Source organism: Macrotis lagotis, chromosome 6, assembly GCF_037893015.1.
Source record: "Macrotis lagotis isolate mMagLag1 chromosome 6, bilby.v1.9.chrom.fasta, whole genome shotgun sequence".
Lineage (NCBI taxonomy): Eukaryota > Metazoa > Chordata > Mammalia > Peramelemorphia > Peramelidae > Macrotis > Macrotis lagotis.
The window spans coordinates 29,021,846-29,043,024 of NC_133663.1; the positions used below are offsets into that span (position 1 = coordinate 29,021,846).

At 36.8% G+C, this 21,179-nt stretch overlaps 1 protein-coding gene across 1 annotated transcript in view; it reads left to right on the forward strand.

The window, feature by feature from the left end:
• The window catches only part of LOC141492103 (uncharacterized), a 280,770-nt gene that overhangs the window by 111,216 nt on the left and 148,375 nt on the right, over positions 1 to 21,179 (forward strand). Inside the window, exons 6-9 of the mRNA XM_074192728.1 lie at positions 9,750 to 9,872; positions 12,993 to 13,115; positions 13,558 to 13,740; positions 15,373 to 15,504. Coding sequence (XP_074048829.1) covers positions 9,750 to 9,872; positions 12,993 to 13,115; positions 13,558 to 13,740; positions 15,373 to 15,504 — 561 coding nt within the window. The remainder of the gene's footprint in view (positions 1 to 9,749; positions 9,873 to 12,992; positions 13,116 to 13,557; positions 13,741 to 15,372; positions 15,505 to 21,179) is intronic.

The window sequence follows — 21,179 nt, forward strand, 5'->3', positions numbered from 1 at the left end:
ATGAATACTATGGAATATTATTGTTCTCTAAGAAACCATAAATGGTCAGAATCTAGAGACACATGGAAAGACTTATGGCATCTGATGCTGAGCGAAGGGAGTAGAGCCAGGAGAACAATGGACACATCAGCCACAACACTGTGGGATGATCAGCCTTAATGGAAGCAGCTCCTCTCGGCAGTTGAGGGTGCTAAGACAACTGTATAGACCAGCTATGGATTATATTATCCCCATTCAGTGGAAGAAAAACAAAACAAATGAAACAAACAAAAAAAACCTTTCAGAATCTGATGCCCACTTTATAAAAATTATCTCTTAAATAGCCCTTTCCCTTATTCCTGATTCCTCATACCAAATATGACTAATCTGTAAACATGTTTATCAAAAACATGTGTATACAATGACTGTTCGTCACTGAGGGGAAGGGGGTGGGAAGGGAGGGTGGAAGGAAATTTTATAACTTAAAATTATGCCCATGCTCATGAATGAAAAAATAAATAAATAAATAAACAAAATGTGAGGACGGTGCTAGCTGTTCTCTAAGGCTCCTTCCATTTTCATGAATTCAATCACTCATGATATGAAAATATCAGATAGTAAGCACTCAACTAAGCATGGCTCCTCAGCTCATTAATGGACTCCTACGGATTTTCAACTTTTGCTATAGCAGACAGCTCTGCTGTAAAAGGACATTTATAGAAGTGTTCTTCTCAGTTCTTTCCCTCTCTTTGTATGTCAGTGTTGCTTTCAATAGGAGAGATTCCTCAAGTATTACCAGAAATGAGGTAATTGGAGACAACTCAAGGACAGCTGACATGAGGGAAGGAAATTCCACTGTAAACATGCTTCAGGGATGAAATGTGTAATCTAGTGCTAGTGCTCTAAGAAGAACAGATTTCAACTATATATGAGGAATGATAAAGTTCAGGAACCAAGTTAGTCTCAGCTGCATTTCTACCTAAGAAAAAAATAATGCCCATATCCTTAAAAGCAACCCTTAATCATAGTCTCATTAGATTTTCTTCCTGCTAGCTTAAACCATGATGCCCTCCCTCCTATTTCCACCATCACTACTCATTGTTCATTCATTTCAGTTGCATCCAACTTTTTGCAACCCCATTTGGAGTTTTCCTGGCAGAAACACTGGAGTGTGGTGCCATTTCCCACTCCACCTTATTTTACAGATGAGGAAACCAAGGCAAACAGAGTAACATGACAGACCTAGGATGACACAGCTAGTATCTGAGACCTGATTTGAACTCAGGAAAATGCGTCTTCTTGACTCTAGTTCAGGCACTCTATTGATTGAATCATCTAGTTGACCCCAACCCTTTTTCTCTCCACACACAAAATTCAAAAACAAAGGACCACTGAACATTTTGTATACCTAATGTTCATTGATTAGAAACAAAATTTATTTTGAATTATCATGACCTCTATTTGACAAATTTAGAAACCACTAAATGATGATTGAGAATCACTTCTCTGAAGCAGAAGATTTATACTTTTGATATTTGGATATTGGATGAAATGCTTATTCTGTGTAAGGGAATCTTGCTTTGCACTGATTTCAGAAATCTGATCATGGAAGTGATGCTGCATAATAATCCTACATTGTTGGTGGTATTGTAGTATATAAAAAAACTGTGTGTGTGTGTGTGTGTGTGTGTGTGTGTGTGTGTGTAGCAGCTGGAAATTTCCCCTTCAAAGCTGATTGTTCTTATGGCTTCCTTTCCTTGTAAATCACCAATATGTCAAACCATTACCTATCACACTGGGGAGTCCATCAGTGTCCAGAGTGTTAGGGTTGGGTAGCCAGAAATTTGATTCATAATCCGAACTTTTATGTTCAAACCCAGTCTCTGTCATTCACTGTCTATGATGCCTTGAGTTGGATACCTAGCATTCTTTGGCATCAATTTCTTCAGGTAAAAATGAGGATAGTAAACCAACCAGGTGGTATGGTAAATAGAGTCTAGAGTTCATACATTTGAATTCTGCCTCAGATATTTCCTCACTATGTGACCCTAGACAAGTAACTTTTCTTGTGTTGGCCTCATTTTCCTCACTTGTAAAGGGGAGTTTTGACTTGGTGATCTCTACCATCTCCTTCATCTCTCAATCAATCATCTCATGGTCCTCTACCTGCCTTGCCTATCTTAGAGAATCACTGTTAAAATTAAGCAAAATGATGAATTTGAAGCACTGCCACTCACCTATGTTTTCTAAGAGAGACTTATATTTCATATATATTTATACATGTAGATGTCACCACCTCATCTCAAAAGCATATCATTTCTTTAAGAACAGAAAATATATGATTTTTGCTGCATATCTCCAGAACCTGCCACATTGCCTATATGCAATTAATGGTTGTTGGTTGATTGGTTGATGACAATAATGAAACATAATGAGTTGTCTTGCCCTCCACTAGTAAATAGAAGAATGAGAATTTGGACCCAGTTGTATCTTTCTCCCAAGTCAAGTACTCTAACCACCAACTCATTTAGAAATGTATAATATACAGCTATTATTATAATAAAACAGATAAATTCTCCTTTTTCATTGTCCACCCTTTCTATTAGTCCCACCAAACTTGACCTTTGCTAAGCTTAGTCTTTAAAACCTACAACTTGGCTTCGAGTCTTACTGTACTTTGGAAAGGAGATAGAGTTCAGGAAAATTCTTATTTGCTGTTAGGAAAAATAGCATCTGCCAGGGTCAAAATAGAGAAATTGCATATTTATGAGATTTCAACAGTCAACACAACAAAGTCATATTGTTTATGACTCAAGATTATTTCATTTTCCAAGAATAAATACCATTCATATCCAAAGCCCAACATTCATTAAAGTAAATGCAATGATTAGTTTGAAGTGTACACACTTTGCTTATTTGTCTGGAAATAGGTTAAGGCCACAGATGTTTTCGGTAAATGCTCATACAGAAAGTAAAATTAAGAATTTTCCTTTTAGCCTCTTTCAGTATTAAATGCTTTTAAAGTATGTGTCTGTATGTAATCATACATGGCAAACAATGCATAAATAGGTGTGAAAATGAGGCAGCCATCTGAAAATGGCCATGACAGTCTTGGCCAATTTCCAGACCAATTAAGGTCATTCAGGACCAATTGAAATACAGTTATAAAGGGGACCCAGGAGAACTAACAGAAATGCAAATAGCAAGTTTCCACTGACCTTTGACAAACAAAATACATTAATGATCCTTTAGATTACAAGAGTCCTTAATCTGGAGTCCATGAAGATATTAAAATATATTTTGATAGCTGTATTTCAATATAATTGACTTCCTTTGCAATGTATTTTATTTTTGTAATTAAAAATATTATTAGGAAAAGGAGTCCAGGGGCTTCCCCAGATTACCAAAAGATCCATGATGAAAAGAGTCCAAGAACCCTTATTTTCCAAGATATTTGTGAGACACTGATTTTTGCCTAACAATTTAGAATTATGCTAAGAGAGTCTTTGACCCAGAGATAAGCCAAAGAAGCCCATGGTTAACAAAAAGAAGGGCCCCAGGGCCGTTAGGTGGGGTAGTGGATAAAGCACTGGCCTTGGAGTCAGGAGTACCTGGGTTCAAATCCGGTCTCAGACAATTAATAATTACCTAGTTGTGTGGCCTTGGGCAAGTCACTTAACCCCATTTGCCTTGCAAAAATATATTAAAAAAAAAAGAAGGGCCCCAAATAAACCAAATTGTTTCATAATAATAATTTTGTAGAAGTAAAGAACCAGAGAAAAGTAGGGTCCCAATAATTGGGAAATGACTAAAGAAATGTTGCAAGATATAGGGAATATTGTTTCTTTATTATGATGAATAAAATAAGAGGAATACATAAAAGGATCATATGAAGTGATACATGGGAAAGTTAGTTTCTTGGTTCTTGCCTTTTGTTATCAAAGAAGACCAAAACAATATTACTATGTTAGAGACAAGTTATGGTGTATCCAAACTGTGACTGATTAGGAAAAAACATGGAATGCTTGACCATAGCTTGGACACAAATAGTCCATTTGAACATGTGGGACTTGTGCCAGTATCTCCCATGTTGCACCATCAATTCCAAAATTTGTTTTAAATTTTTTAAAATTTATTTAAGGCAATGGGATAAGTGACTTGTGCTAGATCACACAGCTAGGAAATTATTAAGTATCCGAGGTCAGATTTGAACTTTAGGTCCTCCTGACTCCAGGGCCAGTGCACTATCCACTGTGCCACGTTGCTGCCCCCAATCCCAAACTTTTTAATAAAGTCCTTCAAGAATTCCCTTGTATCGATTTTTCTGACACCCCCCCACATACCAGTACTTTCCCTGTAAGAGTTCTCCATTAAATAGTTCTTTTTTAGCAAGCATACATACATGATAAAGTTAGCACAAGTGAGGAAATATCATAACAACTAATTAATATAATATAATACATCATTTTGACTTTAGAAAATCTCTTTACATGCATTTTCTAATTTGATCTTAGAATAAATCTATGAGTTGGTGCTATTATCACAATTTTACAGTGAGGAAGCTGAGATGAGAGAGTTTAAATGACTTGCCCAGGATCATATAACTCATGGGTATCTGAATCAGGATTTGAACTCAGAATTTCTTGAGTCTAAGATCCTGCACCTCTCTGTCCAACTGTCATTTCACTGCCACAATGATTAGAATAGCAAAAGCACAGGGAGAACAAGATTAACAAAAAGACAATATGAACTGAGAGCTGGACAATTGTAGTGACCAAATTTGGCCTCAAAGAAGATAGGTATGTGTTTTCCCCCTCCCTTCTAGGCAGTGGTGGTGGCCTATGAGGGTGGTACACCATATAGACTGATGGATTTGATTCTTGTATCGGTTAGTTTTACCAGATTTATTCTTTTTTTTATCTTTTTTTAAAGTAGGCTTTCTAGATGGGGAAAGGAAAAGAATAAATTGTGAAATATAGGAAATATAAAAACAAAATCATCCAACCAAGATATTATTAAGCACCTTTGAGTTGTGCCTGGCATCTCCTAAGTGCTTCAGAAATTTCCTATCTTTTTGTCAATCTATTAAGAACTGACTAGACACTCTAAATTCATTGTCCAGAAAGGAAACAATCAAAGCTCTATAGCGTGTTTTTCTCCTTTTTTTTTTTAATCTTTGGAGACACGGACATATGAATAAATAGAGTATAACTATAAAATAAATACAGGTATTCGGGACAGAAGTACACTGGTAGTTGGGGTGATATGTAAAAGGGGTCATTTAACTGCTTTATGAAGCAGAGAAGTTAAGAAGAGAATGTGGAGGCAGTTAGCTGGCACAGTGAACATAGCATCAGCCCTGGAGTCAGGAGGATCTGAGTTCAAATCTGACCTCAGACACTTAATAATTGCCTAACTGTGTGATCTAGCACAAATCACTTAACCCCATTGCCTTCACTAAATAAAATTTTCTTAAAAAAGGAGAGAATGTATCTCAATCATGAAGTATGGGGCAGAGGTAAGAGATAGAAGCTCATGTATGAGAAACATCTTATTGCCAGTTTGGCAGAGTATGAACACTGTGGGAAGAGAACTTTATGATAAGTATAGAAAGATAGATTGAGGGGGTGGCTAGGTGGTGCAGTGGATAGAGCACCGGCCCTGGAGTCAGGAGTACCTGAGTTCAAATCCAGCCTCAGACACTTAATAATTACCTAGCTGTGTGACCTTGGGCAAGTCACTTAACCCCTCTGCCTTGCAAAAACCTAAAAAAAAAAATAGTTCTGGTGAGAGGTGATGAGACCTGAAATAATGTAGTGCCTATGAAAAAATAGAAAAAAAAAGAGAGAGAGAATGATGCAACTGATTTGGTGAATGGACAAATGGGAAGATTTGGCAATCAATTGGTCATGTGGGTGAGGAGGAGGAAGGATTTAAGGATATTGCCAGAGTTCCAAGTCTAGGAGATTGAGGAGGACATAATAATGCTGTTTTTGGATATGCTGATGAATCTCAGCCTTGTGATGAGTCAGAATTGGATCAATGAAGGTCAGATCAAGTGCATTATTATTTTTTTTAATTTGATGAAGGAACCGAGAAAGGAGAAACCATCATAAATGACGGATGACCCGAGATTGATTAAGAAGATGATAAAGACAATTTTTCAGTGTCCAAGCCAGCAATAAAAGAGGATGTAATGGGATTGGAGCTGAAATAGGAAAACAAAATGACGAGAAGTTTTGGTTGTTGTGCCCCAACAACCCACTGAGGTTAAACAGGAGCAAGGAAATAGATAGCATCTAAAATATTCCAAGGTAGCCCCCCTGGTGACATTTGAAGGAGAAAGAACTTTTTGAGTCCAAATGACCCACATTAATCAATTTCATGGTGACCCCTGACCTGGACTGATTGATTTCATTTTCTCCCTTTCCTTTCTTTTCCTGAGTTTTCTAATGCAGGCGCCCTTTCCAAGGTTAATTGCGACAGTGACCTTTTACATCTGTGGTTGTTCATCTAGTTAACATTCAAAGAGATTTTGTAAACTCAGCACTGACAATCCACCCCCAACCTAGGAGCTCAACAGAGTTCAAGGGAGCCAAGGACCTGGATTCAGACACCCGGGTCCCAAGCAAACATTCCTCCAATCTCCCCTGAGCAGGGAGTGAAATGACTGCAGTGCATTCTTGGAAATTACCCACATACCTCTCAACACTTGTCTCTAAAGCCTAAAATGACCAAAGCATTCTTTAAATGTAGGTTTTAGAGTTGATACTTTTGTCAGCTGGGATCTTGGGAAGAGCAGATGTCAAATCAGGAGACTTTGGTTCAAATCTTGGTGAGTCACTTTGGAAAACATCCATTTCCTCTTTGGTAATGTGAGATGGAAAGAACTAGGTAACCAAGTGTGTTTTTAGTTTAGACTTTCCCTAAACCTGCTAGGGAGATTATTCACAGGCGAACAAAGAAATGAAGAAAAAATAAACACAAAATCTTTCAAATCCTTAGATCCTAGAATCAGAAGAAACAGATTTTATCTCAAAGAATTCCCTCTACAATATCTATAGAAATGGTCATTCAGCCTTAAAGACCAATCCTAGGAAATTCTCTGCCTTCTGAGGGAGCCCATTTCAATTCTGGACAATGCTCCTTGGTAGGAAGGTTCTTCCCCATACTTAAATTTCAGCCTTTTGAATTGGGGGTTATAGGAATATAGATTTAGAGCTAAAGGGGATCTTAGAAATCATCAAGTCAGCCTCTTGGTTTTATGGATGAGGGAATCAGAGTTGGCTACATCATGCCCAGGATCATACAAGGAACAACTCTCAGGGGCAGAATTTGAACCCAGATCTTGCCAGATTCCAAGTTAAACTTTTTTATTGTCTTTATTATGCTGCCATCTACTAATCCTAGTTCTGCTCTTCAAGGCCATGCAGAAATAGATCTCATCTCTCTCTTTTTCATGGGAGCCCTTCAATTGCTTGAAAATAGCTATGATATCGCCCCTGAGTCTTTTCTTTTACAGATAAAAATAAAATCTTCATATTTTTTTCACTCATAACTAAGGTGGTATGAATTTTAAACCCTTCCTCTGTCTGATCCCCCTTTTCTTGGCACTTTTAAGCTTTTGAATGTCTTCGTAAAAATAAATTGCCTACAGCTGAACACTATTTCTGATGTGTTCTGATCAGGACAGAGGACAAAGGGACCGTGACCTTTTTACCACTGGAGGCTAAGAATCACCGAAGAATTCTTTGCTGCCATATCACACTGTTGACTCAAATTAAATTTGCCATCCCCGAAAATCCTCAGATCTTTTTTCCTTCCAATCTGCTGTCTACTCATGTCTCTCTCTCGGTGTACTTATGAAGGTGACTTTTTAACCCATATAAGATTATATTTATCCCTATTAAAGTTTCTTTTAATTAGATTCAACCCAATGTTCTAGTCTGTTCTGATGTTTTACAATTCTGATTTTTGCCATCAAATATGTTAGCTATTAACTCCCAATTTTGTGTCATCTACAAATTTGGTTTATATGCCCTGGTATTTATAAAAATTTCTAAAAATACTTAATAGCACAGAGCTTTGGGGCATCCATTGGAGAACTCCTATTTGCACTTATCTTCCCAAAGATTTTATAATCATATTAAGGTGTTTACTAGAGTATAAAGACAAAGGGTCATGCAATATAAACTGGAGGACTACAAGAACCCCCCAGCAGCCTGAGCCCTGGGGTTCAGGTATATGATCTAATCAAACTCTGGAATTGGTAGGTCAGAAGATGACATCAACTGTTCAAGCAACAGAAACATACAAACAAGTGCAAATCTTGTTGCACTTCTTTTATCTAAGTTCCAATCCTCTCTCCACCAATCACTTAAATAAAAACAAAACACCTACTATTGGGCTTTGTAAACAGCAGAAGCTTAATTGTGTTTGTTGAAAAATTGAATTGAATTGGACACCATCTGTTAGTATTAATCCTACCTGTCCCAGAGATAGGGGTATTGATAAGGATTGCAACTTTGATTTCATTAATATGGAGAAATATTTCCCCTACCCAACAGGTTTACCATTTATAGATTGAGAGCTACCTCAGATAAAGAGAGGTTAAGTCACTTGCCCAAGGTCACACAGCAAGTATATGCCAAAAGCAGGATTTGAACCCATGTCATCATAGTCTTTAGCACAGTACTCTATTAAGCCACATTATCTAATATGAACTTCATAGAAATCAGATTTATTGAAAACAAGTTAGACTAGAAAATGACTTGAATCTCCTATTCTTGGGTCCCAAGTAGCTGTTTCCTCCTCCCCTTGTTCTACTGCCTCATTCAGAGACTAGTCCTAACACCAATTTTTTTAGGACTGTTCTGAATAACTGAAAAGTCAACAGGAAGAGCACAGGGTCTGGATTCCCCAGATATGGGGTTCAAATACAAAATTTGCAGAATGGGAGTCAGAGGACTCAAGTTGGAATCCATTATAAGCTAATTGTATGATTTGGAACAAGACGTGTCCCTTCTCTAAATCTCAGTTTCACCATTTGAAAATGAAATATTTAGAATAGATGGTCTCTGAGCTCTCTTCTAGCTCTAAATCAACAAGCCTTTCAACCCCATGACTTTAGAGTCCAAGGACCTGGGTTCCAGTCTACCCTGACACACTTACCAAGATGCCGTTGTCCAAAATTCTTGACCTCCTCAGGATTCGTACTGCTTACCCTTAAAATGAAGTTGCTTCATTGAAGGGCTTCCAAAATCCCTTATAGTTCATGACTTTTGATTCTAGGACCCCTAGGCATGAGAAGCTCTCTTTTCAGCTGCCAAATTCTCCTGACATCATTTTATCCCTGTTTTGTATTTTTTTCCCTCATTTCTCTTTAGAAACTGCACCTGTATGTGTGTGTGTGTGTGTGTGTGTGTGTGTGTGTGTGTGGATACACTTATGTCATCGGGTTGTTCCATTAACTAGAAGGCAGAAAGGCTTCCTTACTTCTGTTTTAAAATAAGCATGAATTTATTTAAATACTAAACCAGTGCAGAATACTGAAGCAGTTGAGAGCCATGTAGACTCAGTTGGGGCGGGGGGGGGGGGCTTTTCCCTATATAAGCATAGCCATACAATCTGAACATTAGGAGGATTAAAATGATTTTGTAATAAAAGGACTCCATTGCCCACCATACTACAATTTATTTGAATATTTGTCTGATGAACAATAGAAATGCCTCCACTCCCCCCTCTTTTTTCTTTTTCTTTTTCCTTTTCAGATACTGATGAGTGTGAGAGTGGGCAAGCCTGCTGTTCCCAATTCTGCATCAACTATCTGGGAGGCTATGAATGTGATTGCAAGACAGGATTTCAACTCAGTCCTGATGGGTGTGGATGTGATGGTAAATACCTGAGATTTGTCTCTAAGTGATTGTCTCTAAGTGGGGAAGCTTAGTCTAAGCAAAAGGGGAGAGAGGAAGAGATGCCTCTTGTTCAGTAATCCATAATCCCTTTCACTTGACTTGATAAAAAGAACATTGGCAAAATGGAGGCAAAGAAGTGTGTTTGATGCGATGCAAGAGGTCACAGCTGATAGAAATCACCAGTATGATCCAGACTGGTGATTGGATATTTGGCACCAGAAGAAGAATAGCAATATAATCTTCAGTTATTCAAAAGTTATTTTATAGTATGGACTACCTGAAGCACCATGGCAACAGAGAGTCAAGGTTCTATATAGTTAAAGCAGAAATACCTAGATGTAAATCCCACATCTGATACAAGCTTTCTGAGTCTGTCTTCCTCATCTGGGAATTGGTATAAAAATGCTAAGTGTAAACACCTCACATGGTTGCATTTTATTTTGGGTTTTTTTGGTGAGACTCAAAGAAATACTAAACATTAAGTGCTTTGAAAGTTTTTAAAAGCTATATCAGTGACAACCCTTTTTTGGATAGAAAGATCACTGAATTTGGTAGAGAAGAAAAATTGAACTGAAATTTCAATTATGACCTCAAAGTCCTTGAATGTGACCTTGAACCAATCACTTAATCCTTTTATCCTCCATTCCCTCAACTGTAAAATGGGCTTGATAATAAGAGAAATTCTAAAAGAGTGAACATATTATTCATTCAGATTTTCAAAAAATAGTCATAACTACCTTTATTCTTGGGCTGTTTCAAGGTAAAAGATACCACGTAAACTATATAAAAATTATTAATCTGTGAATGGTTATTATAATGGCTCATAACAAGCCTGGAGTGTTAGTTCCCTTTGATTCTGTCATGCCCTCACCCTCTTTCCTTTTTGTCATATGCCATATTTAAATGACTGATGCTTTTTTAAAGAAATGCTGGTTTTATAGCTTTCTAATGACTATTTGGTAAAAAATAACTCATTTTGCTCTTGTAGGATATCTAAATTGTATCTGAAGAGAACATTTTTAGATGAGTTTGAATGACTAGAGCAAAGTTAATTGAGTTTTCTTTAATTTCACTCACTACCAATACCTTATGTAAGTCATTGTTGTGGGATTGCTGGAGCCTTTTTAATCTGTGAAAGCGTGCATTAAAGGAGATGGTGTTTTTCATCTTTTGGTTATTATTGCTATTATTTTAACCCATAAAAGTTTCCTTGAAATTGAAATAACGATTAGATGATCTACATCTGTACCAATAACAATTACAATTATATAAAAGCCCCAAAACGCTGCAGAGAAAATAGCTTTTCGTTATTCAGTGTAATGAATTCCTAAATTCTCTCAGTACTGAGATGCTCTGCTTTATATAACTGAGCCGTCCAGTCTCCAAAACACTAAAAAAAAAAAAGCAAGGGATATAAAAGAATACACTTTTTGTTTTGAAAGGCGCACATTCTAAATGTGGTTCCCTCTATTAGCATTGACCAAATTCCAACCAAACATTGGGTCCAGTGAATTAGGGGCTTAAAAATCTGAATTTCATGGACCATCTGTTCATCAGACAGATGAGCCAAAGGAAAGATTACATAGCCATGCGTGTAGACACTGGTGTATATATACCATAATTGGGAATGCAGCTCTCTGCAGACCGTCTTAAAGGATTAGCCTCATGTCCCCATCTAAGCTACTCCTCACATAGGTGACAGACTCCCCCGAAGTCCCAGCTCACACTTTTAAACACATTTTCATTACTCATATTCAAATAATTTAAATCTGCCTGAGAAATGTTGTTTATCTTACCCATAAGCTCCTTAAAGAAATATGCCAATTGGGTTTGTGATTTCAAGGAATTCAGACAAAACTTCAGACCAAATTGATCAAGAACAATGTTTGCTGAATGGCATGCTTATTCCGATAGGAAAGTTAAAAAAAAAGACACTGGGATCTCTTGATGTATCTCTAAGTTTCAGGATCCCTGTCTTGGTATAATCTAGAAAAACGAGGTTGCCCATATAATAGAAAAGTTTTATCTGGCAAATAATAAACCCTGGAGATCCCATAGAAGCTGAATAATTTTATACTGAGCTAGACAAAGGGAACAGTAGCCGCTAGTCAATCTTAAAAGTAACATGCCAGGTACCTTTGTGTACATTGGACACAGGAGCTAAGAGGATTCCTTTGGAATCTCTCCACTCCATGGATGACTGTTTCCATCTTGATATCTCCTCTACCAAAGGGGTCTGGATAGAGCACCAGCTCTGAAGTCAGAAGGACCTGAGTTCAAATTCAACCTCAGATGCTAAATAATTACCTAACTGTGTGACCTTGGGCAAGTCACTTAACCCCATTGCCTTGCAAAAAAAAAAAGGAGGAGGAGGAAGAGTCTGGATCAACAGACTTGTAGCACAGCAGTATCATGTAATTTTCTTCTTTTGAATCCCTCCTGGCTCCTTAATGAATGAATGAATGATTTAGGGGACAAGATTCTGGATCTGTGATTTCATTTTGTGTAGAAACTGCTGGTATGCAAAGGCTTTCCACCATTTAGTTTGGCATCTCATATATAATTTCTAGTCTTAGAGATGAGGGCAATCAGATTTCATGCTTTGCCAGTAGTCCTAAAACTAATCAGCTTGTAGCAGAGAAAGGACTTGAATCCACATCTTAATGACTTCAAGGTAGCCCTTTGAATATAAAAATAAAAATCTAAGGAAATCAAGGTACAACTTAAAATACCATACCTTGCAAATCTTATCCTAATTCCTTATTCAATTTTACATTCTGCAAAGTCTCTCACATACTGAGACTATTTTTTCAGTCGAATGCATATTATAAGCCTCCTTCCTCTGAATTAACAGTTCAGTCTGAGATCCTAGAAAGTTTGTCTCCCCATCAGAAGAGTGGATTTGCCAAGTTGCTAAAGGTAGATTTCTTATTAGGGAACCAGAGGAAAGTAGTCTAGTTTGGGGACTTGCCTTAGTTTTCCTTTCAGTCAGAGTGTTATCTGTAAGGTGGAACAATGAACATGATCACATCTTTCAATCCATCAGCTGTTTCCTACGTCAATGCCCAAGAGGACATTTGTATTCTTTCTCTTTCTTAGATGTGGATGAGTGTCTAGAGGACAGTACCAACTGTGATCAGCTCTGTATTAATTCTTTGGGATCCTATGAATGTCTCTGCGAGGAAGGTTACCAAATTGATAGCAACAGAAAAACTTGCATCCGTAAGTGCCTATGGGGCAATTTCCTTTTTTTTTTTAAACCACATTTCAACTATTTATAATTTTTCTTTCTCCTTCCTAGGGGCCAGGAGGAGAAGAATGCAATTTCCTTTCCTCAGTCCAGCCTTCAAATCTCTCCTTTTTTCTAAACTAAAACTATTTTCTCCTCTCTTTGTCCTCTTTCTATAGCAGTTTTACCTTTGTGTTCATGGCTTCTAACCTTTCTTTGTGATTGTCTATTTGAATTGGCTTTGCTCAAAGAATTTTCCCTTTTTCACTCCCCCCTGCCACCCCTGCTTGTGTGTGTGCGTAGTTCAGACTCATTTCTCTCATCCTTTCCTAGCCAAGTCTACACACCTCAACACATGTCCACCCCCCACAATCTGCCTTGCTTCCTCCCTACCAAGGATGTACATGCCCAGTCATTTTCCTTTTTTGGTTTTAGCTTTGGATGATGATGAATTAGAGGAGGAAGAAGAACTAGAAGTGGTGAGGTTCCCAGAGCTTTCTTTCAGGAGACCAACTCAACTACTTAATTATGCTCGTGACCTCAATACCAATGAGGAAGATGAAGATGAACCAGAGAAAAGAGATATTCGAGAAGAATTCACTGTTTTACACAAAGTGGGTGAGTTGAAAACCCATGGGCAGAGTAGTGGGTTGTATTAGTTATTCAGAAACACCTAGAACTCTGAAAAATAAATTCTACATCACAGATAAAGCAAGTAAAGCTAAATCTTCAAAATGAAAAAAATATGGTAAAAAAAAGAAATATTATCAGACAGTTAATAGTTAATAAACTAGGGGCAGCTAGGTGGTGCAGTGGATAAAGCACCGGCCCTGGAGTCAGGAATACCTGGGTTCAAATCCAGTCTCAGACACTTAATAATTACCTAGCTGTGTGGCCTTGGGCAAGCCACTGAACCCCATTTGCCTTGCAAAAACCTAAAAAAAATAGTTAATAAACTATGAGTGCTTGTAGTAAGTGAAAAGCTTGCAAAGAAAAGCAAAAGACAGTTCCCTACTCTCAAGGATCTCATAGTCTAATATCCAATCATTAAAATTCTTAGAGTTCTCACTATTTTCTTCCCCCAAAACCTCCACAACTCTGTATAAACACATATGTACATAAAACACACATCCATACATGTGTGTATAGTGTGGTACATGCATGCATGTGCATATATTATCTACATGTATGTACACCCACCTACATGCAAACATATATCCCTACTTGTTAAGTCATTTCAATTATATCTGATTCTTTTTGGCCCTATTTGTAATTTTCTTGGCAAAGATATCAGAGTGGTTTGGTTTCCTTCTTCAGCTCATTTTGCAGAAGAGAAACTGAGACAGACAGAGTTCAATGACTTCCCCAGACAAGCAAGGTTAAATGGATAGTGTTGAAGGCAACATTTGCACTCATCTTCCTCTACTACTTTTCTCTACTCTTCTACTTCCTTACTCTATTACCCAGGACTTTAACCATTGGGCCATCTTGCTGTGTGTGTGTGTGTGTGTGTGTGTGTGTGTGTGTGTGTGTGTGTGTGAGAGAGAGGGAGAGAGAGAGAGAGATAGGATAGATAGAAAAATAGATAGATAGACAGATAGATAGATAGATAGAAAGATAGATAGATTAAAAAGATTAGATAAGAGGTGATAAGATAGATGAATGAATAGAGAGACATTTGGGTAGATATGATAGATAAGTAAATATATATGTGGATATGTATATATAAATGTATAAATTTGCAAGTATATAAATATGTACAAGAGCATTTCTTAAATATCCCATATTAATCACTTCTGTATTTATTTTCTTTAAAAGTTCTAAAGGTAATCTAGAGTGTGAGAAACTCTCCCTCTTCTCTATAACTAACCTTTGAGATAATGGGTGGTCCAAAATGAAGGGAGGAGCTAGATCCATTAGATTGTAAGCTTCTTATGGGAAGGGTTTCTGATTTGCATCTTAATAGACCTCTGGAGCTTTGACCCAGTGTCTGCCTATAAATAACCTAATAAATGTTCATTGATTGATAGAGAGACTTTTGGAATTCATCCACATGGAGAGGCATATTTCAGGGTGACATAACTCCTGGAGGGAATGGAGCATTTCTTTTGTATGGCATAGTTCATGGTTTAGAGGAGACATTTAAAAAACACTTTTTAGTTGGTTGGCTGATTAACTGATTTTTTTTTTAACTCTTGGGGAGGGGGGTATAGGCTCATGAGCTTGCTAACTTGATTTTTCTCATTCCAGTGTGTTTAGACAACACTTTTGGACATGACTGCAATTTGACATGTGAAGACTGTATGAATGGAGGCAAATGCAATGAGGAAAAGAGTCAGTGTCTCTGCCCAGCTGGCTGGAGTGGCATCCTATGTAATGAAAGTGAGTACACAACACCCCCACAAAGTCAGGGGCAGGGGATATCACCAACTGCATGAAAGACTCCGTATTTAGGACTAGGGAAATAAAGATGAAAAGTGAAATTGCCCTTCCATTCCATTAGTATAAGTCTGAGTTCTGGGATCAGGCAACCTCAATTTGGATCCTGACTGTGGCACTTAGTATGTTTGTGACTTCGGCTGTTCACTTAACAACTCTGAACCTTATTTTCCCTCTCTGTAAAATGAGAGAGTTGGATGAGATGATTCTTAAGTCACCTCCAGCTCTCCATTTATGATCTTATATACCTACCAGAAAGATAAGCAATAAAAACATAGAGATTGAAGTTTAATCTAATATTAGAAAGAGAGGCTTTATTATGGGTTGCTTGTTTCTCCATTCCTTAGGAAACTTGAAAGCAAATTGGATGATTGTTTTCTTCTCAGGTCCTATTTATTCATTAGCTATAAAAACTAATAAAGGGTCTCTGTATTCCAGAGGCTTTAAAAATCCCTTCTATTTAAACAATGCATTAATTTCTGGCAAGATACCCCCCTTCACAAATGAAGCAAAACTTTACTCTCCACATATAATTAAATAGTTAGATATTTCATATCTATATATATTTAATATACATAGAAATAAATGGGGGGGGGGGTTTGCAAGGCAAATGGGGTTAAGTGGCTTGCCCAAGGCCACACAGTTCGATAATTATTAAGTGTCTGAGGCCGTATTTGAACTCAGGTACTCCTGACTCCAGGGCCAGTACTCTATCCACTGCCCCACCTACCTGCCCCAAAATGTTTTTTTCTTAACATATTCTCATCATGAGAAATTATCTAGGATAAAATAATGCAGACTAAACAAAATAAAGGAACCCTTGTTCTATGAGTATAAATAAAAATATATTTAAAGAAATGATACGTCAATGTGTGTGTGTGTGTTTTTATGTACAAGTGTGTCTATACAGAGTTGTGGGGGGTTTGAGGGAAAAGAAAATGGTGAGTGGGAACTCAAAGAAATTAAATGACTGGATATTAGACTGTGAGGTCCTTGAGAGTAGGGACTGTCTTTTGCCTTTCCTTGCATCCTCATTGCTTACCACAGCTATAAAATCAGTAAGATAAGAGCAGCCACCACACTGATTATTTTATGAACAGCAAATCAAATAATATTTGTAAATATTGGCAAAGCCATATAGTAGGCATTTAATAAATGTGCGTCCCTCCCTGTTTCTCTATAGACATGAGCAATGAAATGGAAAGGATTTTTATACTGTTTTGTTTAAGGGGCTACCCATTCAATTTAAGCTATAAGATACAGATTATGCAAATTCTTACAATAGAGATCATCAATGCTTAGTTTTAGCCCCCTGAATTTGGGAGCAAAGGGTAGATTTCCCGTCTCAAATTTTAAATGTAGAAAAACTACTAGAGGTACTCTAGTATAAAGTTTTTACTTTGGTTTGTTTAGTCTGCATTATTTTGTCCTGGATAGTTTCTCATGATGTTAAGAAAAAAACAGTGTTATTTTATCCCACCATATATACATATATATATATATATATATGTATATATATATATATATATATATAGCTATGAAATAGGGTACTGTATTTAAATACTATTTGTGTTTATTAACTATATGAAACTATATTAATTATGCAAAATGTAATAAATAGAATCCTGCCATGTAAACTGCATTTTTATCCCATTCTAAAGACAAGGTCATTGAGGCAAACAATGAATAAGTGGTACAATTAGTAAGAATCTGAGGCTGCATTTGGACTCAGAACTTTCTGACTCTGGGGTTAGTACTTTGTTCATTCATTAATGAAGTTCTTGGAGCTGAAATCAAGCCTTGTCTCTGACCTAATCAGAATATATATGACACAGGCAGGTCCCTTTTCCTCTCATGGTCCCAAACACTTCTAGAAAACTGAATTTCAAATCAATACTCTTTAAAGAAGGAGAAAACAGGACATTTTCTAACTAAGATTCCATAGGCAAGCATATGCACCAATTTTTTTACATGTTGTCTGTTCATTGAGACTGTAAGCTCCTTGAGGTTGTAGACTGTTTTTGTTCCACAACACTAATTCATCTCTAATGATGGAATGAATTTTTACACCAGGAGTTCCCTAAGACTAAAATCAAAGTTCAAAACAAAACAGACAGCAGTCTGGACAACTGAATAGAGAGGTGATTTGGCTAAGCTATTTTGGTTTATCTTCAGTAGTCTGATTGCAAACCTAAAAATTCTTCCATATTAAACTATTGTGAAATTCCTTTAAATGTCATGGTCATATGGATACAGTAGATCAATTAGTCAATAACACTTAATAAATACTTTCTAAATAATAGATACTGTAATAAATGCCAAAGATATAAAGAAAAAATTAATCCCTGGGATCAACAAATTTATATTGCGATGGAGAAAACAACAGGAAAATAACTAAGTTAAAATAAAATATACAGAGTGGACCAAAGGTAATCGCAGAGGGAACACCATAATAGTTGGGAAGAAGTGGGAAAGTCCACAGGAGGTAGCACTAGAACTAATCTTGAAGGAAGCTAGAAAAACTAAGAGGAGGAAATAAAGAGGAAGAACATTTTGGCCATGGGGACAGTCACTTGCAAACACCAAGTAAAGAAAGTTTTGTGTTCAAGGAAGAGGCCAGTAGATAGATCATAGAGGGTGTAGAGGTGAATAAATTTCCAAAAGACTGAAACAGTACAAAGGGGCGGGTTGTGAAAAGCTTTAAATGCCATAAAACATTATCATTAAATTATGGCTTTTGAGATAATAGCCACCATTTGTGATGATTCTTCACTAAATTGAATATATAAGGTCAGATATATAATTAAATTTCTAGTCCCATAAAATGCAGAGTAAGGAATGGGAACAAAGTATCTTTCTCAGTTCTATCAGATTGGAATATTTTGCTTTGACAGTTCTGTGGGGCCCTTAGTCTCATTGGGCACACTCGTTGGATGGTACACCCTACACTGATGCAGATCATACCCCCCCCCATACACACACGTTTTCTTTCTTACTCTCTGGGATTTTTTTCAATGTCTTTCCATAAGAGAGTCACCTAAAGTTCAGTGACCATCCTCTGGGTCCATTCAAACAAGTGGCGTCATGAAAAAGCATGCATGTCACCCACCCCCCAAAAGAGTACAAGAATATGGGGAAATGGAGTTTGACATAATAAAAACAACCACTCCATAGGCTCTGGGCAACTATGGAAATTTCTCATGTGTTAATATTATCATATCAGAATGAGTGAATTTCTTTTAATGCAGGAACATTTCCCTGGATACTATCTCAGGAAATAACAAGAAATAAATGTACTTCTTATTTCTTTTTAAATGTTTTTCTCAACTAATAACATTTATTCTTTCTTGCTCTTACACTGAAAAGTAGACAATAAATCTTATTCTTTAAAGAATATATTCATTGCCTCTCTCACTACTTCACAGAGATAGGGTCCTCAATGTCCAGAATATGATAACCACTATCAGACATAATTGGCATAGTAATTGCTTTTATTGAACTGTTTTTTCTCCTCTCTCTTTAATCATTATTACTAGGGTTCAATCCAGGTGTCACTACAGGTTTGGAACAGGGAAGAGTCAACATTTGGAGTTCAAATCTGGCCTCAGACAGACTGGACAAGTCACTTAACCACATTTGCCACAGTTTCCTCCTCTGCAAAATTATCTAGAGAAGAACATAGCAAATCACTCCAGTATCTTTGTCAAGAGAACTCCAAATGGTGTTATGAAGGGTCAAATATGATTGCGATGAAAATAATGACTATATATGGAACAAGGGAGAGAGAGAGAGATATTTAAAAGTACAGCAGATGGAAGGGGATAAGCACTGATTGAGCACCAAACATTGAAATGATTTGGTCAAGTAGTAAATAGAAGAGTTAGAATTTGATGTGATCATCCATGGTTCCAAGTGGACTGCCCTTTCAAATGGTTGGCATGGCCAGAGGAGAGATTTGAATGCAGGTAGTTTAAGACAAGTACTCTGAATCAGCTAATGGATTAGGAAAAGAATTCAATTTAACAAAGATCTATTAAGCACCCACCTTGTGGAAAGAATTATGTTGTGATACAGATAAATAAAAGTTGTCCTTGATTGTATGGAACCTAAGGGAGAGAAGCATCCTTCATATACATATGAAAATATAGGATATGTGTGTGTGTGTGAATGACAATACATTGAGATAATCAATTGAACTCTTCTAATTCTAAGTAAGTGAGGAAACAGATTAGACTCTGAACTTCAATAGTAGCTGAGTTTGGAATTCTGATTAATTAGGGCTGGATGAGATTATAGAGGATCATAGATTCAAAGTTGGTAAGGGTTTAGAGACCCTCTCTGAACTCATCTTCATGAGTTCAAACCTGACCTCAGACAAGACCCTAGGCAAGTCACTTACCTCAGTTTTTTCATGTGTAAAATGAGCTAGAGAAGGAAATGGCAAACTATTTCAGTAACGCTGCCAAGAAAATACCAAAATGGGATCAAATGACTTAACAACAAACTGCCATTCTCTTGTGTTACTGTTATAGAAATGCAGGATAAGTAAATTGTTCAATGTTACACAACATAAAACCATGCTGTCTTTCTAGATTAGTCTGAGAAGTTTTTACTAAGGAGATTACTCTTGAGCAAAATTTCAAAGGATTAACAAGAGGTCTTTTGAGATGTGAGACAAAGGAGTGAGGGGCATGCAGCATGAAGCAACAGAATTTCTTTGGCACTTTTGAAGCTGCATTATGAAATGGATAGCACATTAGTATGTCTGACCTATAGAGCTGATCTGAAATACTAATGAAGGTTCCTTTTCTCTTTTGTTTAATAATGTCTACATATTTAAGCAATACTCTATGTTATTGAAAGATCCAAAATGGTAGACTATGAGGATAAGGTAATTTACCTTCCACTTATTTCATGAATCCCATTAAATTTACCCATATCAATATGTCTTCTGTCCCTTTTATTTGCCCTAACTATTGTTACTCAAAAACAGTAAATTCTGGCAGAGCTGGGGCTAGGTTTGTATCTGTTGGACAGTGTTTAGCATGCTTCATGTGCTTATTAAGTATTGATCCATGAAATGTCCCATTCCCAGTGACCTGTCAGCTGCTTTAAAATTCAATCCAGTAGTATTTCAATGTTCTGAACAGGCTTACTATGCTCTAGAAGTTTTCTGAATTTCTAATGGGAATTGGGATTATTTGTCATGCATAAGTATTTCTATCCTTCATCTCTCTTCCTTATCTCTTGCTTTCTAAATTGTGATAAAAAAATCTATTTTAATTGAAGGTATTTGGTTCCAGGAAAGAATATTATCTATTTTGGAAAAGATTAAATTAAAAGATTAATATTTTCCAAAAAGATTGGAAAAAGAGAAAAAATATTAATTATTATATATAATATATATAATTATTATAAATATTGGCTCAACATCTTCTTTCTCTTTGTTCCTTCCTCCCTTACTTCCTCTATCCTCCCTATTTCCATCCTTTATTCTCTTTTTTCCTATGTTATTCCTTTTATTACATCCTCCCTTTCTCCTTTCTTCTTTATCTTTTCCTTCCTTTTGCTTTCCCTTCCTTCCCTCCATCCTTCCTTCTTACCTCCTTTCCTCCCTT